At 48.9% G+C, this 21,750-nt stretch overlaps 1 protein-coding gene across 1 annotated transcript; it reads right to left on the bottom strand.

Annotated features, from left to right (window-relative positions):
* Positions 1 to 1,424: 1,424 nt before the first annotated feature.
* On the bottom strand, positions 1,425 to 16,017 carry AMBP (alpha-1-microglobulin/bikunin precursor). Its single transcript, XM_053565073.1, has 10 exons — positions 15,803 to 16,017; positions 14,444 to 14,586; positions 12,842 to 12,918; positions 11,908 to 12,024; positions 11,339 to 11,440; positions 10,625 to 10,671; positions 4,059 to 4,140; positions 2,714 to 2,881; positions 2,222 to 2,395; positions 1,425 to 1,563 (listed from the first exon to the last, which is right to left on the bottom strand). Exons 1-10 carry the CDS (start codon positions 15,914 to 15,916, stop codon positions 1,532 to 1,534), a joined length of 1,056 nt encoding a protein of 351 aa, XP_053421048.1. The 5' UTR covers positions 15,917 to 16,017; the 3' UTR covers positions 1,425 to 1,531.
* Between the last annotated feature and the right edge of the window lie 5,733 nt (positions 16,018 to 21,750).

Here is a 21,750-nt window from a genome sequence, read left to right as displayed (position 1 = left end):
CTGTCCCTCAGAACATTACTCTCTCCTGAAACCTGAAAGTCCCAAGATCAAGACTTGGGGGAAGACGAAGGGAGGGGATTGATGTATCTCACCCAGGGGGCTATAAAGCTTTCTACGTTCAAATCCTTGCCTCTGGGCTCATCCCTGGACAAGAGGCAGGGAATCCTCCCTCTACCTGACAGGTCTCAAACACTGAACTGAACTAGCCACAGGCTCTTAAGAGGCCAGTCACCACCTGGAGGGAATGTGGGTCCTACCTGGGTTGTCTGCTGCCAGGGTCAGCTCTCCTCAGCACACAAAGCTGGGCAGCATTTATCGAGGCTCTGGGTGGATGCAGTCAGCAAGCAAGAGATGTCTATATTGTAAATCAGCCAGGTGTGGTAGCTCACACCTGTAATCCTGGCACTTCAGGAAGCTGAGATAGGAGGATCTCTTAAGCCCAGGAGTTCAAGACCAGCTTGGACAATATAGCATGACCCTGTCTCTTCAGAAAATAATTATAAAATTAGCCAGACGTGGTAGCACACACTCGTCCTAGCTACTTAAGAGGCTGAGGCAGGGGGATTACTTAGGCCTAGGAATTTGAAGTTCATAGCCTAATCGTCTATGAACTATGATCAGGCCACTGCAATCTAGCCCAGGTAACAGAGCAAGACCCTGTCTCTGAAGAAAAGAGAGAGATTTATAAATCAGATGTTTGTAAATTCAGTACAGATAGACAAACTGGAGGCTCAGAGTTATGTCCTTGGGTCAGCTTGGCCCTTGAGCTGTCCTGTACAGACAGCTCACCTACTCTCATTCCCAAGAGAAGTAAAACCAGGTCAGGCCAAGGGCCTACCTGGTTGGTTCCAGATGTAACCTGAAGGCATGCTGGTGAGCATTCTCCCTCTGGGACAAAGAGCCAGAGTCAGGACCCCAGGGCACAGGCACCTTGGGATGACAAGGAAAAACAGCGGAGGCTTTCCATCTCCTGCCAGCTGGTTCTGAGGCCTGGGCCACAGTGGAAATAAAACACTGGAGGGGCATTCGGTGTGGCAAAGAACAGGAGCGTTATTTCAGGTCCTTTGGGCTGTGTGCCCTGAGCTCCCCAGGCAGACCAAGCAAAATGATTTCTTCTGACCCTGGGTCACATGACCCCCTGCTAGACTTCTCTCAGAAACAAGTGCCCAGAATGTCACCTTCCTTTCTTTTCTAACTATTAAAACAAAGCAAAACTATCCCATTTTATACTATTGTGCAGTACATAGAACTGTGATTTATGTTTCATAATTTGCATAGCAATTTCATGTACTGAAGACGGCTCTATTACATCCTAGCCGTACCTTTCTCACCGCTGTGGAAAGCTGGGGTACCCATACACCCACCTTGGCTTTGCCCCCCCCCCAACCTCCCACCACCTTATACTTTGATGACAATGGGCACTTAGAACACAGACTTTTGGTTTTTATTTGTACCTAGGTCATTTAGCCCCAGCCTGCATGGGGCCCTGGGACAGCCACTGGCCAGCTCCAGCTTACAGACGAGCCAGGGATCAGCCGGGGATCCGTAGCAGGTCCTCGTCCCCTGTGGACACAGACAGGCTCAGGGAGGGAACGCTTGGGATGGGGGATCGGGGAGGTGCCCTGGAGAGGGACGGCAGCTGGAGCCTGGGGTCAGCACCAGCTTGCTGAAGGGCTGATCTCCCAAGGGCATTGCACTGGATGATTGATTTTTTGCCTTTTCTATTTTCCATAGGTGCCATTCTCCAGTGGGAAAATCGAGGTACAGAACTCTTGACTGGCTGCTGTCCCCTGGAATGCTGTCACTGTTGCCACGGTTTCAGTGTGGTCATTACTAGTAGCAGGTGCCATTAGCTGAGTATTAACTCCGGGCCTGGCTCTGTGCAGCCAGGAGGCAGCAGGTACTTTGTCCCATTTTACAAGGAAAAAATTGAGGCTCAATTTGGCACTTGCTCAATGTGGCCAGCCTAAATGTGATGGCCCCAGAATTTGTGCCACCTCACATGGCACTAACCATGCCTGGCTATCATGCCCCAGGCGCCCAGTCTCAACTGAGTTAAGGCCTCAGGTTTGGCCCCATTTTACAGATGTGAAACTGAGGCCCAGAACATGGATGGGCTGCTCACCAGACACAGAGTCTAGAACTGAGCTCTGCAGACCCCCACTGCCTACCAGGACTCTCCCACATAGACCTTGCCCTGGCACCCCGCAGGGCCTCCTACCATCACCAGGGACACCGCAGTACTCCTTGCACTCCTTCTCTGAGTAGAACTTGTTGCCGTTGCCATGGCAGCCGCCATAGACGAAGAGGACACACTTGCCCTGGGCAGCATCAAATGCCCAGAGCTTGTTGAAAGCTCGGCAGGGGCCAGGAACTATGGGGAGATTGCAGGCCGCTGTGGGACAGAAAGAGGCCATCTAGTCATCCTTGCGACCATAGACGGGGTACATATGGGACTGCTGGACCTGGGGACCCTGCTTGTTTAGAATCCTTGTCTCTTCTTTGACAGATGGGGAAACTAAGGTCCACGAGAAGAAAAGTAGCTTGCCTGAGGCCCTCCATATCCTAATGTGGAATTCTGTGATTTCAGAAAACTTGCCCTGGAGTTCCATCATGGGAACACCCTCAACTCCCTTTTCAGTTGGCAGGTGGTTTGTTGAGGGGGGACATTGTCACAGGGTGCAGAATACACAGAGGCAGAACCCGCACTCACCCACAGTCCTGCAGGTCTGCAGACAGTCCTTCTCTGAGACAAAGTTGTTGCCGTTGCCCATACAGCCGCCATACTGGAAGGTCTCACAGGCCATGGATGTGCCATTGTAGAAGTACCTTTTGGTCAGCCCCATACAGGGACCGGCGGAGTAGCCCAGCTGGCAGGAGTCTGGGGAGGGAAACAGCAGCACTTCCCAATATGCGCAGTGCACTATTATCAGCTGGGCACATCATCTCATTTCATTTTCACCTCTATACTAAAAGGAAGGATCAACTCATTTCTACATGAAGAAACTGACCCTCAGACAGGTCAAGTGCACTAGGATTCAAAACCATGTCTATTGGTCTCCAGAACCAATGCTCATTCCACTCTGTGAGGTGGGAAGTGACTCATAGACCAACCATCCCCTGTGTTGGTCTTGTCTGCCCCCAAATTCTGCAAGATAAGTTGATATCATCACCAACCCCGTTGCTGCCCTCCTGACTCCTTCACTGAGTCCCACTCTCATGCCTTTGCGCCCATTGTTCCTCAGCCCTGAAATGTCTCCCTGCATAAAACTACTTGGATGCCTAACCGCAGCAGGGACTCCCCGTCCCCACTCCATCCTCTGAGCTCCTCTAGCCCCTTAGCTGACCCTCTCATCAGGGCCCATTGTGTTCTTCCTTGGACTCCTCCCCAACTAGACCAGAAGGGCCAAGACAACATGGGTGGCCTGTCCCTGTGACCCTAGTGCCTAGCACAGGGCCTGGGGCAGAGCACGGTTCAGTGTTTGCTGAGCAGTTAGAGAGAGAGTTGTCTGTGGACAATGTCAAGTACATAGAGAACCCTCATGGCCTTCCCCATTTGTTCCTACAAGAGTGCTGATGTCACCTAATAAGTACAATGTAGGGGTATATGGCACACCTCTAGGGTGAAGGACTCAATGGCAATTCAGACTTCACCTTACAAACACAACAGACGCAAACAATGTAACCTAATCTATGTTCCCTCATATTAACCTGAAATTTAAAAACAGGAAAAAAACACAAGAGTGCTGATGGTCAGCCCAACAGGCTGTTACCCCATAGACTAGATGAGAAGCCAAGGCCAGGATGCCACACGGTCACACAGGCAGGGCAAAGATTAGCTTCTCATCATGGAGCTGACAGTCCCTAAGCTCAGGAGCAAGCCTTATGCTTCTCTCTCCCACCACGGCCCTAGCACAGTGTAAGGTACTTGCTTTGCCTTAGCTCAGCCCTTGAGTCTCTAACAGATAAAGAAACTTCACAGTGATGACAGCATCCACCAACCATGGGCCCCTCCTCTGGAGCATGGCAGAGAAGGTGAAAAGGCAGGTGCTCACTACCTTCTTTCTTGGTGATCTCAGATACTAGTGACTCAGTCCCTGATCCTTCATCTTCTTGGGGTAACACAGCCCGCCGGGCCCTCTGGGGAGAAGAAGAGAAGAAGCTGTTTCAGGTACTGTTCATCAGTACCCCTGGAATATATAAATAGGTCATTTGCTTTGGGAATCTGGGTATAGATAGAAGCACAGCTACTGGATTGCTTAATGGACTGTTCCCGAAATCATCAACCTGAATTCTAGAATGGGCATCACAGGATAGATTTCTGGTCTGAAATTAAAATCAGACCTATGAGATATGATAATACCCAATATTCAACTTCCAGTTGACGTGCCTAAAGAAATACAATAGTGGAAAAGAATCTCTTCCAAAGTTGAAAATCAAGAGAAAACAGCATTCTCAGAAATGCGGAGGCATTTTTGCATGACAGAGTGTGGGTGCAACTGATTTACAGGAAAGGCTGCCCAGACTACTATTAGCTGCTTGCGAAGGAAAAATCCATCCAGAGAGAAAGAAGGAACCTCAAGACTAACCCTAACTCCTGGCTGTGGTGATGAAGACTGCAGCACCGGGCAGGCTACCAAAGCTGTCAAGAGAGTCTGTGGGTATAGGGTGCTCAGAGGAGGGGTCCCAGGGCAATTAAAGAAGGGATGATCAGGAGACTACTGGCCACCAGGTAGCCATCCTGTTCACAGGTGAGACCTGGAAATTAAAATGGTAGAATTAAAGTAACCTTAAACCTTTTGCTTTTAAGGTGCAACTGAAAAGTATGAAAACTGCTAGAGACTTTCACTCTCTGCCAGATCCATTCATGGTGATGGCATATAGGTTTTCCTTTGTGAGGATGGAGAATGGAGAAAAATCATGGGACAAGTTAAATGATGCTGCTGCTCAGAAGAATTGGATGGAACTAAAAAATATCCCCATAAAACACAGGCTAACAGTAACAGGAGAAAACAAAACCATCAATGAAATTCAATATGATAGGCACCAACATAACAAGTGATGGAAATGAATACATGGAAGAAGAAAATTATCAGACATAGAAAAGACGTTGAATTTAACCCATAGTAGAGATAATAAACTGCAGTTTAGATACTATGGGAAATAATCCACATAATAGAGATCTAGAAGGACAGAAAATCAATACAGACATAAAAGAAGAAAACTTTTCTGAGTCGAATCACCAATAACAAGGAAAAAGGAAATCACAAAAAAAGTCAATGAATAGCTCTTTCTTAGGTGTTCCTAAGGATAAAGAGCCTGATGGCCCTCAGAGTAAATGACAGCACTTAATGACAAAAGCCTCAGAGCAATATTTCGAGGGTTATAAGAGGAAAGGGCTGTAACCCAGGGATCCTTCACTCGTCCAAGCTGTTGATCATATGATATAACTACAGAAAGACACTCTCAGCCATGCAAGGGTCCAGAAGTTTGCCACCCATGAAAAAATTACTTGTAGAGCTATTCCCACCAATTGAGAAAGAAATCTAAATGCTACACATTGAAGATCTTATAGCAAAGAAATGATGGGAAGCTATAAAGCCAATAAAATAGAGTTAAGTAATAAATAATTGCTAATAGTTATTAAATTTAATGTAGATATTTGAAAATTCTTCTTAAAAATGTAGAGAAAGTAAAGAATCTCAAACCTTTTTTTTTGCATTTTTTTATTTTTATTTTTTATTAAATCATGGCTGTGTACATTGATATGATCATGGGGCATCATTCACTAGCTTCACAGACCGTTAATGTGGAATGTGAGTGTCTTGCACAGTAACTGAGAGAATACCAGGAAGGCTGTGTTAACCAGTGTGATGAAAGTGTGTCAAAGAATCTCAAATCTTATTCACAAAAACGGGTATGTAAGAAACATAAAAGAATAAAAATAGTAAGAAACAGAAGTACAGTTGTGCTACATTTCTGTCCTTTGCAAGAGGAGTCAGTCATTGTTTAATTCTTGACATTGATAAAAAAAATATGGATTTATTTGAGGTCTGTATTAAGATAGCAGATAGAAACTCTCTTCAAAAGTTCTCCTTAAGTTTGTCCCAGCTACTCAGGAAGCTGAGGCAGGAGGATTGCTTGAACCCAGGAGTTTGAGGCTGCAGTGAGCTATTAGCATGCCACTGTACTCCAGCCTGAGTGGTCCAAGGAGACCCTATCTCTAGAAAACAAGAACAACAACAAAGAAATTCTCGTGCCTAGCTCTCTGGGAAGCTGAGGCAGGAGGATTACTTGAGCTCAGGAGTTAGAGACCAGCCTGAGAAAAAGCAAGACCCTGTCTCTACCAACAATAGAAAACAATAGCTAGGTGTTGTGGTGGGTACCTATAGTCCCAGATACTTGGGAGATTGAGGCAGGAAGATCACCTAAGTCTAGGAGTTTGAGGTAGCTGTGAGCTAGGCTGAGCCTGGCACTCTATCTAGCCCGAGCAAGCAAGACTCTGTCTCAAAAAACAAAAACAAAATAAAAATCTCTTCCCCAATACCTAACATAGCAAAAAATTTAAAAAACACAGCCCCCAAATTCGGATCACTGTCACTTAAACAAAAAGGCATAATTTAAAGCTCAAAATTTTAAAACTGGCAATCAAAAAAAGAAACAAAACATTCTGGAATGAAAGGAATGCTTCAGCAGGGTATAGCTCTTAACTGTTAATTACTCTCTAACCTCCAGGATAGGTATGTTATCAGAGTTATAATTCTTCCTAGTACTTCCAAATCCAGAAAGAAGAAAATTCAGGGGCACCCCCTCTTTTCCTGACAGAGTAGTGAAAATGGCTTCTGGGGAGAAAGAGTAAAAAGGCAAAGTAGATTAGGGTTTAAGTCTAATGGAAGTGAATGTTCTGGGAATACACAGTCTAATGCTCCAGGCTGTTTGGCCTCTGGACAGATGTACATCACAATATCCCCAAACAGACACAAGCCTTATATAGGATATTTAGTAGTCCTTTAAAAGAGAAGCAGAGGAAGGATGTTATGAACTGAATTGTGCCCCCCACCAACTCATATACGGGAGTCATAACTCCCAAAACTTCAGAATGTGACCTTATTTTGAAATAGGGTTGTAATTAAGATGAGGTCATGAGGGTGGGCCCTAATGCAATATGAGTGGTGTCCTTATGAAAAGGGGAAATTTTCACACAGAGACGTGTACACATAGAGAACACCATGTGAAGTGAAAGTAGCAGTTGGGGTGATGATTCTACAAACCAAGGAATACCACTGTCAGCAAACCACCAGCAGCCAGGGGAGATGTATGGAATGGAGTCTTTTTTATAGCTCTCAAAAGGAGCCCACCCTTCCAATACCTTGATTTTGGAATTCTGGCCTCCAGAACTATGAGATAATAAATTTATGTCATGTAAACTCCTAGTTTGCAGAACTTTGTTATGGAAGCCCTAGAAAATAATACATAGGGCTTTAGGACCCACATGGTGTACCTGGGAGCAGCTTTTCAGCCATGCCCCTCCACCATTCCTTTAGAATTCAGAAAGGTAGATGAACACAAAATACCCAGACTTTATACTAAAGTAGGGTGAGGTTTGGGGGGAAGGGAGTTGGAATTAGGCTCAAATTTGGTGGAAGAGAGCTGAGGGTAAATGACACTTCCTCCCCGACATATTAGCAGTCTGGATAAAGCTGACAGTACAGGGGCAAACTAAAGAAAACTGGTACAGAAATCAATTGTCTACCTGAACCACCTTGGAAATGAATAAAAAAATAAATAAACTGAACAAAGTAAGAGCCCAACTGTGGTGAGCACTGGCATAAACTGCCTATATTTCCCCTCTGCGATGGGCTTCAGCTGCTGGAAGTGCTGCTGTCCTAAGGTCAGCCCCTTTTGGAGACTACCTCTGCTAAAGGGCACTATCTTACCCAGGTCATTCTCCCTCCTCAGACTGATCAACATGATGGAATTCAGGCCGTACCCCTTTGGACCATCTTGGGACAACTCTGAAGTGTCGTCCCAGCTTCAGAGGTACCTGCAGGGTTGGCTAAGGCATCGTGACTTCATCACAGCTCCACTTCTCCCTGTGCCCAGTCCTTCCTGCCTGCCCCTTCACAGCTGTTTATCCTGTGATACCAGAAGAAAACAGAACTCAAAGAACAGAAGGAAATGTCTCCATGGCTCCAAGCTACAGAACTACTTAAGTAGAACATACTAATTTCAAGAGAAGGCTCAAACATGTGTCTTGCTACATGACGAAAAGCTAAAACAGAAGAGTAAGATGAAAAGAGTGAATCCAGGTCTACACAGATAAATTGAGAACCAACATAACATAAATTCAGAAGGAATAAGTTAGAAATAGTAAGGAACAGAACAGAATGACTGCTAAAAATAGAATGACTATCATTAAAGAAAGGCCACCGATAATTTCAATGAATGCAGATGAAAAAGACAGAGTCGAAAGCAACTGGGGAGAAACCAGTAGGCGTGGAAGACAAGATGAACCGCAATGAGAGAATAAATGTTCCTAAGGTAGTAAAACCCAACAAAGGCAATGGGAGGTGAAGCCAATGGTATAGGGTAAGAAATTTCCCTTAGATAGATACAGAAGTGTGATCTGTATATGGAAAGAGCATGTTGTATTTCAGGAAATGTTTGTACTGAATTTTCAACACCAAGACCTGTCCTGGTTAAGATGCTGTCTTTAATGATCATTTCCCCAGGCATCTGGGCAAAAGAAATAAATTGTCTACAAGGAGAAGACATATCAGGCTTTTCAGAGCAGTAATCGGTGCTTGAGAATAATGGAGCAACATATCCAAAGTTCCGAGGTCATGACCTGAAACTACAGTGTCGAATATGGAAGAATTCATGGATTAAAACACCCACGAACCTTCCACAGAAACACCACTTTGGCAAAGAAATGGCAGTGGTTAAGAAATAAAAATAACTCAGAAACGGAGAAGCTATATTTAGTAAAAGTGAATGTAAAATCCAGCAAAGTACAGAACTACTACAATAAGACTCTGCGGATTTTGACAGAAGAGACGGGAATTGCACCAATCAGGACAATGTAAATGACAAAGGGAAGAGGGGATGGAACAAAGTTTGAGACCCTTCATGTCTATCTTTCAAATCGTGGGCGACAATAAACATATTCCTTAAACTGATAGATCACTATGCCAGTCTCTTAAATGTCTCTTCACAGCCTTGACTTATTTTAGAAGAATCTTTAGGACATAAATCTCTTGTGTTAAAAAAATATTTGAGGTTCAAGAAGGTGGTAGCTGATGGCCCAGACCTGACACTCAAGAATATTTCAGGTCCAGTTCTTTTTAATAAAAATTTGAATAAAACTATAATTAAGTACTTTTAAAGATAGCATCTAGGGGGCAGTGCCTGTGGCTCAGTGATAAGGGCGCCGGCCCCATATGCCGAGGGTGGCGGGTTCAAACCCAGCCCCGGCCAAACTGCAACAAAAAAATAGCCGGGTGTTGTGGCGGGCGCCTGTAGTCCCAGCTGCTCGGGAGGCTGAGGCAAGAGAATTGCGTAAGCCCAAGAGTTAGAGGTTGCTGTGAGCCGTGTGACGCCACGGCACTCTACCCGAGGGCGGTACAGTGAGACTCTGTCTCTACAAAAAAAAAAAAAAGATAGCATCTACCATATAATCCCACTTAATAACAGTATAGCTCTAAATATTTCTGTACATTTATCCTTTTCTTCTATCTGTCCTTTTATCTACACATGTCAAGATTCCTGGAATGATGAATGCTGGTAGTTTGGGGGTGGTGATATTTTAAAAAATATTTTATTTATCATTATACATTCCTGCATTTAAAAAAATTCTTTACAATAAACATCTGTTAGTTTTATCACCTCAGCGGTCATTTTTCTTTAAAAATATAGGAGCAACTACATAATATGTTAATAGTGTTAGTTCTACTTAGGAATAAGGACATTTTGTCTTTTTTTTTTTTTTTGCTTTTTTTGTGGATTTTCAATTTTGAGAGTATGTTTCTAAATAAATATTACATATGTTTATATACACATACATATATAGACTCATATAAATATATACGTATGCATACACACATGAGTAGAACAAATTAGGATCTATGAGTTCCAAAGAATCAGAGAAAGAAGAATGAATCAATACAGCAAAAGGCGGGAAGCCCAGAAGATGACAAGGCAGCACGGGAGATGAGATGGTTTGAGAAGCTGCTTATTCTCAAGTTTGCTGTCGTTTAAGGAAATCAATTGACTTTATTTTCACATATTGAGTATTGTTCTTTCATTATTAAGTGTTTTGTTTCTTTCAGGCATTTTTAGGCACTATGCTAAGCGTTATTCTACATGTCACTAAATACTAGCACAACCCTGGAAGTTAAGTGTTTATCCCATTTCAAAAGTGAGAAAAGTGAGGTCCAGATGGGGTGGCAGCTAGCCCAGGTGCAGAATCAAGATTGAGTGCAGGTCGGTCTGACTTTAAAACTCATGCCTGACACTGCCTGCACTCAGCCCTCTCAAATAATCCACCCCCCCACCACGCCAGGACCCGAGTGGGGCTGACCAAAGCCCAGTGTGCAGGATCCCTGGGTAGCAATGAAGAACTCACCGTGGGTGGGGTGGGCTCTGGTTCTTGCTCCCCAGGGACACATTCACCTAGGTCAAAGGACAGGAGAGAGAAGTGAGTAAGAAGACGAAGCTCTGGGGCAATCCGAGCCCCAGATTTGTTTCTTTTACCGAGACAGGCAGGCATTGTGCAGGGACAGGTCTGAGCCATCAGCCACCACCTCATGAATGGTGACTTGCTCAAGGATATTCACTGGAAAAACAACAGACTGGTGGATGCACCCTAACTAACATCTGTTCACCTCACCCTGCCCCACCAGGGTGATGATTATTTCCTCAGCATCATCACAAGAACCGCAACAGCTAACATTTATGGAGCACTTACTAGGCACAGGGCTTTGTCTCCTTGGCTCCTCACAGTAACTCATAACAGAGGCATTGTTATCGCCATTTTACAAATGAGGAAAATGAGGCTCTGAGAGACTGACTGGCCAGCAGCCACACAGCTGTTTGAACCCAGGAGCCTGACTCCAGACCACATGCTCTATTGCCTCCCTGAGACACCCGACAATAGAGTGAATCGGTTCTAGTCCCGGCCCTGCCAGCTGTGAAACTTGGAGCAAATCCAGCGGCTTCCTGATTATCTATAAAGAGTGAAGGTAGGCTGGGGTTCCTGTTTATCTCAGAGGGTTACAGTAAAGACCCAGGGCCCGGGATAATCTCTGGGAGCCATAAAGATGGGCTGGGTGCCATGTACCTCTGTCAGCCAAGGTGAAAATGGAGTTATCAGGGATGCCCACGCCCTGGGCAAAAGCTCTGAAGTCCTGCAGGAGGCTTTCCCTCAGCTGCGGCTCCCGCCCTGCAAGAGGGAAGCAGAGAAGAACCTAGAAGACCAGGTGCCTGAGACAATTTTTCCCAGAGATTTTCATTTAGGGAAAATTTGAAAACTGTTGAGCCAGTTCAATCTTGAAATACTTCCAGAAAGATAGGCTCCCGGGAGGAAGAGGGGGTCCCCCCTGGGCTCCCACCAGGGCCTCCTGTGTCCTCACACAGGGCTCTTCCCACTGAGTCTTTTAAGGGCATGGAGGCTCTGGAATTCTCTGGGTCTGCAATTTTATAGATCAAAAAAAGAAGATTCTACCTTAAATGGGAAACTGAGCTCTACTCCCTCTCCAGGGAGAACAAATGCTTGTACCTTTGCCCTAACTGGAGTTTCCTAAGAAGGAAAAAGCAAAACTGCCTGCTCCTGCCCATTCCACTGAGCATAGATCAGCCGTCTTCTCCCACCTCTGGTTCTGACGGGCTCACCTAATTATAGGACGTTACCATAGAGCTTGGCGGTCATGGTGGGCCCATGGCGGCGGCTGAGTTTCTTGGTCAGCAAAATGGCATATTCATCATAGTTGGTGTGGACCACGTAGGATTCCATGGTTATGTTCCATTCTGCACAGACATGTAGGCAGACCAAACGGATCAGCGGTCTAAAGGCTCTTCTAGCTGGAGACCCAGCCCCTGTTCACCCACACATCATTCCTTCACCCATCCCTTCTGTATAACCATTTATCGATTCATCCATCTTTAGTCTCTCTATCTCCCCACCCATCTATCTCTTCCATACATTCATTATTAACCAATAATGAATCTATCCACCTCCATTCATCAATCCATCATTCTATCCACCTCCATTCATCAATCCATCTCCCTTCCTCTCTTCTTTCCCTTGTCAATCCACCAAGGTATCTACTTGTGTTTATCCACGTATATATTTACCAATCCGTTTTGTTCATTCACTCACATTTTGTCCATTCAACCATCTAGCCTAACATTCATGTTTTCATCCCTAACAATTATTTGGCACATAGAGCATATTCAACAAACGTGTGCTGAATTAACGAATAGGTTCTGTACAAATGCCTCTCAGTACCATGCACACTGTACACGGTAGATGTTTAGTCCATTTTTATCAACTGATTGAAGATGCCTAATGAGACATGAAGACTGGTGAGGTGAGCACCATCACCCTGTTCTGAGCGCATGTGCTGAGGGTGGGGATAGAAGAGAGAGAGAGAGGGAGGAGGAGGGAGGAGATGGGGGTAGAGGTTGAGGAGGAGGGGAAGGAGGAAGAACTTCTATTTAGGGGAAGACCAGATGATATCTCAGCTAAATGGGAGGAAAGGTTACAGAAGCAGAGAGAGCTGAGGACATCAAGGTATCTTTGAACAAAGGCGACAACAGGGATGCCTCCTTCCACCGTCCTTACTGTGCTTGTGATAGAGAAACTTCCCATCGGTGCTTGTTTTCTCATAAGCCCCAGAGATCTCCTCACAGACACCTTTCCTGAAAATAAGCAAACCAAAGGGCAAGTCACTTCCAGTAGAGACTATGGTCCTGAGAACCTCCTGCGGTGCTCTTTCTAAATGTCTTGGTTGTTTTTTTGGTTTTGTTTGCTTTTTAATTTGGAAATTAACGTTTGTTAATGATATTTCCAAATCTCATTGAATTCTCCCCCATTTTTCATATGAGAGAACAAAGGGACAGAGAAAAGGGGACGAATCTATGCCATTCTCTTGGCAATGCCAGCCCTAAAACCACCTTCCTCGAGGGAGGTCAGATCTGCCCATTAGACAGAGGCACAGGGAGTTAGTGATGAATTAATGCATTGATTCATTTCCCATTCTGTGTCTCTCTTGCCCCCATTTCCTCACCTGCAAAATGGATAATGATAATTTCTACCTCACATGGTTTTTGTGAGGATCAAATGAATACCAAATGAAAAGGGCTAACAGTAAGCACTATATACCTATTAGCCACTATTGTTACAGCAGTTACTATTCATCTAACTAACATTTATTTTGCCAAGCTCTGTGCTACATGCCTGGGACCCACAGGAGAGCAAGACAGATCCCATCCCCTCACAGAGCTCACGATGGCCTGGGGCAGGCAGGCCAGTAGACACAAATAGTGTAAGTGTTTGGGCGGCGCCTGTGGCTCAGTTGGCAAGGCGCTGGCCCCATATACCGAGAGTGGCGGGTTCAAACCCGGCCCCGGCTGAACTGCAACCAAAAAATAGCTGGGCGTTGTGGAGGAAGAACTGCTAGATCTGTGGGCGCCTGTAGTCCCAGCTACTTGGGAGGCTGAGGCAAGAGAATCGCTTAAGCCCAGGAGTTGGAGGTTGCTGTGAGCTGTGTGAGGCCATGGCACTCTACCAAGGGCCATAAAGTGAGACTCTGTCTCTACAAAAAAAAAAAAAAACAAATAGCGTAAGTGCCACAGGGAGGGGAGCATGAGGTGCTCTGAAAGCACAAGGAAGGGCATGTAATCTGAACCTGGGAACCCAGGAAGGCTTCCTGGAGGTGGTGATGTGGAACCTGAGTTCTGAAGGATCCACAAGAATCAGCCCAGGGAGGCAGGGAGTGGCCTGGAACCTATATCAAGAAGTTTGACTCTTACTCCCAGGAAATAGGGAGCCATAGAAGGGTCTTGAGCAGGTTTGAGTTTTTAGAAGGTCTTTCTGGTTGCTGGGTAAAGAATGGATTGGGTTGAAGATTCGAGATTAGGGGTGGGAAAAGATTAGAGAGGAGTCCAGTTCCCAGGTTGGGTCCCTGGGAGGCAGAAGTACCCATTCTGAGCTAAGGATTGCCCAAGGAAGGGAAGCAGGTTGCAAAACAGGCACCGTGTTGGGCCACTGCTCTTGAGATATAGACAGGGCCTTTAAAAGGGCCACCTGTGTGGAGGACTGTAGTGGGGCCTGGGGCTGAAAGGCAACGTCCCAGCTAGAAGCAGAGATCTAGAACTTGTGGGATGGGGGGGTGGGGTGAGAGGAGGGGCTCCGTTCCTCTCGGCTGTCCCAGCCCACACTCACCGCCAGTGCGTGCTGGTCATGCTGATCTCGGCCTCCGTCATCCCCTCTCCCAGCACCAATGTGCTCGTGGTCAACCGGTCCTTGATCTTCTTCAGCCATGGGCAGGTGGAGCCAATGGCCACGTTGTACCATTTCCCGTAGAACTAGGAGGCAGCCACGAGGTCTGGGGATCTGGGTTTGCCTCAGCCCTCAAAGAAGACTTGGCTGATGTGTGCCCCCTACCCCCCCCCCAGTGACACATCCTTTTAAGGGATAATGTCTCCTGGCTAACTAAAGGGCATAGCTCCTCCAGGGAGGTCAGAGTCCCAAGGGTGGAGCTGAGTTATGAAGGCATCACAGTGAGCTTAAGGAGGAAGGTGGTCCACAGAAGGCCTTACTCTCCTGAGATGTGGGATCTGCTAAAGATCCCCAGCCACTGGTCCCAAGACTGGAGTCCTGTCTTGTACTCCTCCAGTGATGGGCAGCTCACTACCTCACAAGGCAGCCCACAGCCCGCATTTGGAAGTATCTCAAAAGTGTATTGAACATGGAGGGACCATTCAGGATAGGCCTACTGCCTCCTTCTGATATGGGAGCCAGAGAGCTGAAAGAGCCTCCCAGTTCCTGCAGGATGGGCCTATGTGGCTCCCCGACCACCCCATCCCTAAAAGTAAACAAAATGCACATGACACCACAGCTAGAAGGGTCTGTGAGCCCCGGGAGGTAAGGTCCTACTCCAGGCCACCCTCTGAGATTCAGGGCAGAGCTGGGGCTGGGGGCAGCCCTGGGACCCCACATCCATAGCACCAAGCCCTGCTTTGGGCTTTCCCTATGCCAAGGTCTGATGCCCCCAGCCCTGATCTCTGTTCTGCTCTCTTTCTTCCCATAAGCCTTTATCCCAGCCCCAAAGCCCCTGGGCACATGCCTGCCCTGTGTCTCCCCAGGTCTCTGTCCACAGCCAGGCCTGGGCCTGGGCAGAGGACCCAGGACAAGTTAACAGAGAGACGCTGTAGGGCTGGGGGACTCTCAGAAAGCCAGGTGCCTGTGGAGGATGTTGGGGGACCACCAACAGGACAAAGTCCTCTCTGGGGTGGGTTCCCATCAAAGCTGTGATTCCTCTTGGAGCCCACAAGGACCACAGAATGTGAGGTTGTTTTACTCATAGAACATCAGGCGAGAGAGTCCTACAGAATGGCAGAGGATAGAGTTGTTGCTTCAAAGAAGCCCAGACTCCCAGACGGTCCAAGCAGGAAGGGCCTTTTGGAGGCTGACCACCGAGATTCCAGTCAGGAAGACTGAGACCCCCGAGACAAGCCAGACTTGCCCAGCAAGCTGTTTGGATACCCGACCCCACAACCGCTGCCCGTGAGGCAGCCTTACCCGAGAGATATCAAAGTTTTCCTGCACTTGGATGTCATCAGGCGGCAGTACAGGGTCGGCACTCACAGCCAGGCAGGCGGCCAACAGCAGGAGCAGGGTCCCAGGACTCCACATGGCTCTGGGGTCCTCTGCCTTGGGGGTCTCTCAGGGCTCGGTCTGACAACAGAGGGGCCACCACCTCCCTTTCCAGGGCAACTGTGGACTGAGGCCTGTAGGTGACCTTGGTATTTGCCCTGCTCAACTGGGACCAATCAGGGCCCCAAGGCCAGCTCTGATCGATCCCTGTAACCTGGCCAGGGCCAGTGGGACCAAAAGGCCAGGGTGGCTGTTTCAGAAGAGATACTGGCCAAACACAATGGGGCCCAGGTGTGCCAGCCCCCACAAAGGCTTCTCCACGGTTTCCCACCTGTCTCTGGGGCACATGAGGATGGAGAGAACCAGCAACATCTGGCCTTTCCCACTGGTTCATTTCACCTGGACCTCACGCCCCTGTGTCCAGCAGGGGGACCTGATTGGACCCACTTCTCACATGAGAAAACTGAGGCCCAAGGAGAGGAAGTGACATACCAGAGACCACAGGGATCTCTATGGCAGAGCCAGCACTAGAACCCAGGCATCCTGTCCCCGGCGTTCCTTCTCTGACCCTCCAGCTTCCCCTAGTCCTTGTGAATGATAGAGAATTATAACAACAGCTTTCGCTCACTAAACATCTGCCGTGTGCTATTCCGGCACCCAGCACTTTACAGGGGCCATGGGATTGAACTGAATCCCCACAACAGTCTCATGAAGTAGGTACTGTTTGTCCCCTTTACAGACAGAGGATTTAAGTCTCCTTGAAGTGACTTGCCCAGGTCCCTCTGTTGGGAAGTAGAGTTGCTGGGAAAGTGTAATTCCTTTACTGTATTTTCTTCTTGCTTTGGGCTGCCAGGAAGAGTTGTTGAATGACAGTACGGACTCAGGAGCCAGACAGTGTCTGTGGAACTCACTGCTGTGGGAGCTTGGGCAGGTCACTTTACCTCCCAGGGCCTCAGTTTCTTCGTCTGTAAATGGGGATAATAATAGTTCCTGGTCCCTGGCATTGCCATGAAGATTAAAGAAGTTAACACCTGCAAAGCACCAAGACAATGCCTAGCCTTAGTGAGGGTGGAATGCATTTGTAGGAAGGTGAATACCGTCCTCTGCAAAACTCACATCCACCCAGAACGATAGACTGCAGCCTTGCTTACAGATGTGATTAGTTAAGATGAGGTGGTCCTTGACGACAGGGAGTCCTAAATCCAGTGACAAGTATCTTCCTGAGAGAACAGAGAGGGAGACACAGACATAGAGAGATGCCCAGAGAAGATGCCATGTGAGACTGAGGAGAGGTTGGAGGGATGAAGCTACAAGTCAAGGAGCTCCAAGGATTAACAGCATGCCCCAGAAGCTGCAAAGAGGTGAGAAAGGATTTTCCCTGGAGCTTCCAAGGGAAACGTGGTTCTGCTGAAGATTTGGTGTCAGACACGTGGCTCCCGTACTGCAAGAAAATACATTTCTGTTGTTTAAGCCACCTAGTTTGTGGCACCTTATTACGGCAGCCCTGGGAAATGGATGCAGTGGGCATTAAATGTAAAATTTTAAATGAGAATGAAACCCAGTTCTGTTTGTTTCCTACGTGCAAACTCTTGCTAAGGATAGATACTCAGGGCCATCTCCGGAGCGTTCTTTTCACTAGTGGTCAAGGCTGTTGTCCTCACTTCCCACACTTAGTGTGGAACACTCTACACCCAGAAGCTTCCCCGCTAGGGTGAGACTGACTCGTTTAGCAGGTGGTTCTGGGAACAAGGTCCCCAATTCTACAAGAACCAAGTACTTTCCCCTGCACAGCCAATGCATCGGGTCCCTTCTGTAAGATCCGGCCAGTGCGTCCTTCTTTCACGGTATTCAGAACAGTGTGTCTCTATTCATAACAAGTGAGTGTATTTCCTTTACTTTATTACTGACAGCTTGGCCACTAGTTGTATTTTCTTCTTGCTTTGGCTGCCAGGAAGCTCAAAGTCATGGTGCAACTGTCTTGGTTTAGCTTTCTAAAGGTGAATACAGAACAGTATTCTTCCCTTATGTTCACAAAGTGTCTGAGTCTTCTGTGATTTGGTTAATGGCAGTAGCAAGGAGGTGGGGTCTGAATTAAAAGAGAATGTGTAGAACTGGAAGCCAGAACCTTGATGTCTCCTTGTTCTGCGTGACCTTGGGGATGGTGTTCCCTCTCTGAAGGTCACTTTCCTAATCTGTAAACTAAAGATAACCAGCCCTGTTCTGTCTGCCAAGAGATCAAAAGAGATGACATGTGTGGGGGTGCTCTGTAAACTGTCAACTGCCTTATATGTGTGATTGCTCAGGGTGTCTGTCTTTGGAGAAACCAGGCCTGGCATAATAATTTTTTTAAAGGAATAAGTAAATAATAATAAATTATTAATAGAAATGAAGTCATCTTACTAAGATTACTTACAATGTACCAAGACAGGGCATCTGACCGCAAGTGTGCGTGATAAGGGTCATCAGCCCAAGCTGGGAAACCCGAGGTGCACAGGAGTGAGGGAGCTCCAATCCCAGCGTCCCTTGGCCAAGGCCGTGCATTCAGTGGCACAGCCTCTTCTGCGGGTGGGGGGAGGCCCACAGAAAGGGAATAGGATGTTGGTCTCTTCCCCTGTCTCCAGGAATGTTTGTGCTCCTGAGATTATTAACCAGAGCAAACAGAGAGAGCAAATGCTGCCAGGGCCACTTGGACTCTTGGCTGCTTTTTAAAAATTAACCTGGGGCCACAAGGATACATGGCCAGCAGTAGTCAGAGGCATGCTGACCCCTCATCCCGTCTTGCTGTTGGGGTGGAAAGATGAAGGCTCTGTGGCCTCTGCCCCTCCTCGGGGGCCCAGGGGCCTAAGAGTCCACAGGAATTGGCCAAGTTCCAGAACCACTGCAAGGGGAGGGTGTCCTGCCCCTATGCAGGGGACCTCAGGGCCTCAGGTGCCCGATGCAGTAGGGAGCAGAAGAATCAACTTTCAGATACATACACTGGGGCTCAGGGAGATGACAGGACTTGTTCAAGATCATCCAACTCATAACCAAGTCAAGAACCAGGCAGGCCTGACCCCAGCACCCACGCTTTCCACTGATCTGTGATCAGGAGAGGTTGGTCAGCAGGCAGAGGAGGCCGGAAACGTGGGAAAGCCCCTCCCTAGAAGTTTTCCAGGAAGGAAAGGAAGGCTGGACCTCCTGAGTGGACCAGCAAGGCCCTGAAGGGCAAGGGCCAGAACTTAGACCAGAGGCCATGGTCAAGGTTTGTCTTCCTCTGCCAATGGTGGAAAGGCAAGTGACAAACTCCCTGACAGGGGGCCTCATGACACCTGTCTCACCTTTCCCCCCGTCCCACCTGCTTCCTCTGCCTCATCTGCCCCCTCTGCCTCACCTGCCTCATCTGCCCCCTCTGCCTCACCTACCTCATCTGCCCCCTCTGCCTCACCTGCCTCCTCGGCCTCACCTGCCTCCTCAGCCTCACCTGCCTCCTCGGCCTCACCTGCCTCCTCAGCCTCACCTGCCTCACCTGCCCCCTCTGCCTCACCTACCTCATCTGCCTCCTCGGCCTCACCTGCCTCCTCAGCCTCACCTGCCTCATCTGCCCCCTCTGCCTCACCTACCTCATCTGCCCCCTCTGCCTCACCTGCCTCCTCCGCCTCACCTGCCCCCTCTGCCTCACCTGCCTCCTCGGCCTCACCTGCCTCCTCAGCCTCACCTGCCTCACCTGCCCCCTCTGCCTCACCTACCTCATCTGCCCCCTCTGCCTCACCTGCCTCCTCGGCCTCACCTGCCTCCTCAGCCTCACCTGCCTCCTCGGCCTCACCTGCCTCCTCAGCCTCACCTGCCTCACCTGCCCCCTCTGCCTCACCTACCTCATCTGCCCCCTCTGCCTCACCTGCCTCCTCCGCCTCACCTGCCCCCTCTGCCTCACCTGCCTCCTCGGCCTCACCTGCCTCCTCAGCCTCACCTGCCTCACCTGCCCCCTCTGCCTCACCTACCTCATCTGCCCCCTCTGCCTCACCTGCCTCCTCGGCCTCACCTGCCTCCTCAGCCTCACCTGCCTCCTCGGCCTCACCTGCCTCCTCAGCCTCACCTGCCTCACCTGCCCCCTCTGCCTCACCTACCTCATCTGCCTCCTCGGCCTCACCTGCCTCCTCAGCCTCACCTGCCTCATCTGCCCCCTCTGCCTCACCTACCTCATCTGCCCCCTCTGCCTCACCTGCCTCCTCCGCCTCACCTGCCCCCTCTGCCTCACCTGCCTCCTCGGCCTCACCTGCCTCCTCAGCCTCACCTGCCTCACCTGCCCCCTCTGCCTCACCTACCTCATCTGCCCCCTCTGCCTCACCTGCCTCCTCGGCCTCACCTGCCTCCTCAGCCTCACCTGCCTCCTCGGCCTCACCTGCCTCCTCAGCCTCACCTGCCTCACCTGCCCCCTCTGCCTCACCTACCTCATCTGCCCCCTCTGCCTCACCTGCCTCCTCAGCCTCACCTGCCTCATCTGCCCCCTCTGCCTCACCTACCTCATCTGCCCCCTCTGCCTCACCTGCCTCCTCCGCCTCACCTGCCCCCTCTGCCTCACCTGCCTCCTCGGCCTCACCTGCCTCCTCAGCCTCACCTGCCTCACCTGCCCCCTCTGCCTCACCTACCTCATCTGCCCCCTCTGCCTCACCTGCCTCCTCGGCCTCACCTGCCTCCTCAGCCTCACCTGCCTCACCTGCCCCCTCTGCCTCACCTACCTCATCTGCCTCCTCGGCCTCACTTGCCTCCTCAGCCTCACTTGCCTCCTCGGCCTCACCTGCCTCCTCGGCCTCACCTGCCCCCTCTGCCTCACCTGTCCCCTTTGCCTCACCTGCCTCCTCAGCCTCACCTGCTCCCTCTGCCTCCTCTCCCTCACATGCCTCACCTGCCTCATCAGCCTCCTCTCCCTCACCCATCTCCTTGGCCTTATCTGCCTCCTCGGCCTCACCTGCTTTACTTGCTCAGTGCCCTCAGCCTCGCTGGAGTACCCTGGCAAAGCTGGAAGTGAGCAGTGCTCAGGACGCCATGACCAGCTGTTTCTAGGCTTTGTTACTTGTGCCCCATTCCTGTCCCAAAGACCAAGCCCACTAGAGACTTGACCAGTTCTGGTGACTTGCTGGGCCACCATGGGGCAGTCCTTTCCCTCCCTGGCCTCAGCTTGTGTACCCAGACTTCCAACGGGGGTAATACTCATTGGACAGGTCTGATATAAGAACTGATTGGGGGACAATTGTGAAAATGCTGCCCAAGTGCATACACTCGAGGGACCGCCGTTGCCATAGGCACTTGGCATCACATGTCCTGGCTGAGGGCTCCTGGTACTGCTGCAGGTGCACTGAGGAGTGAACTTTCAGAGTCCAGCAGGGGGCAGCAGAGAACTTCCAGAAAGACTGGTGTGCCCTGATTGCTTGGTACAGATGGAGCAAAGGCCGGAATGGTACAACCAGCGATGGAACCCAGCCTTCCTTGCCATAAGCCTGTTTAAACTGCCTGGTGAGTGTAAAACATTCAGCCTCTGCTTTCCCATCCTTATCCCACTAGGGAGCTTGATGCTCGGTTGGAGACCTTTTAAAAAAGTAGTTCCCTGGAGAATTCTGGGTAGAACCAGAATTGGGTACACTTGCTGTAACCTGAATAATCACATTTCCAAACTCTATTCTGAGCATTCTAGAAGCAGGTTCTACTGAATCTCCAATTAAGGATCTTACTATACTGGTAGCCCTGTTTTGCAGACAGGGAAACTGAGGCTGAGATATCAGGAGATCGGGAGTTGAATAGTGAATTAAAGCAAGATCTGTCTCCCCTTACACCCAAGGCACTTTGCTGACCTTCCAGACCTTGTGCCATGATAAATAGCTTGAACTTTGGGCATGTAT

The sequence above is a fragment of the Nycticebus coucang genome, chromosome 2 (genome assembly GCF_027406575.1).
Source record: "Nycticebus coucang isolate mNycCou1 chromosome 2, mNycCou1.pri, whole genome shotgun sequence".
NCBI classification, from domain to species: domain Eukaryota; kingdom Metazoa; phylum Chordata; class Mammalia; order Primates; family Lorisidae; genus Nycticebus; species Nycticebus coucang.
The sequence above is the reverse complement of the archived record's forward strand: the minus strand, read 5'-3'. Positions and strand labels throughout refer to the sequence as shown.

What these genes read in the sequence shown, in the direction of transcription:
- AMBP (XM_053565073.1), bottom strand. Translation starts at nt 15,916, where the DNA reads ATGTGGAGTCCTGGGACCCTGCTCCTGCTGTTGGCCGCCTGCCTGGCT. An exon ending in ATGACCAGCACGCACTGGCG is followed by an intron (nt 12,919 to 14,443) that starts GTGAGTGTGGGC and finishes GCTTATTTTCAG; the next exon opens with GAAAGGTGTCTGTGAGGAGA. An exon ending in TGAGATCACCAAGAAAGAAG is followed by an intron (nt 2,882 to 4,058) that starts GTAGTGAGCACC and finishes TTCCCTCCCCAG; the next exon opens with ACTCCTGCCAGCTGGGCTAC.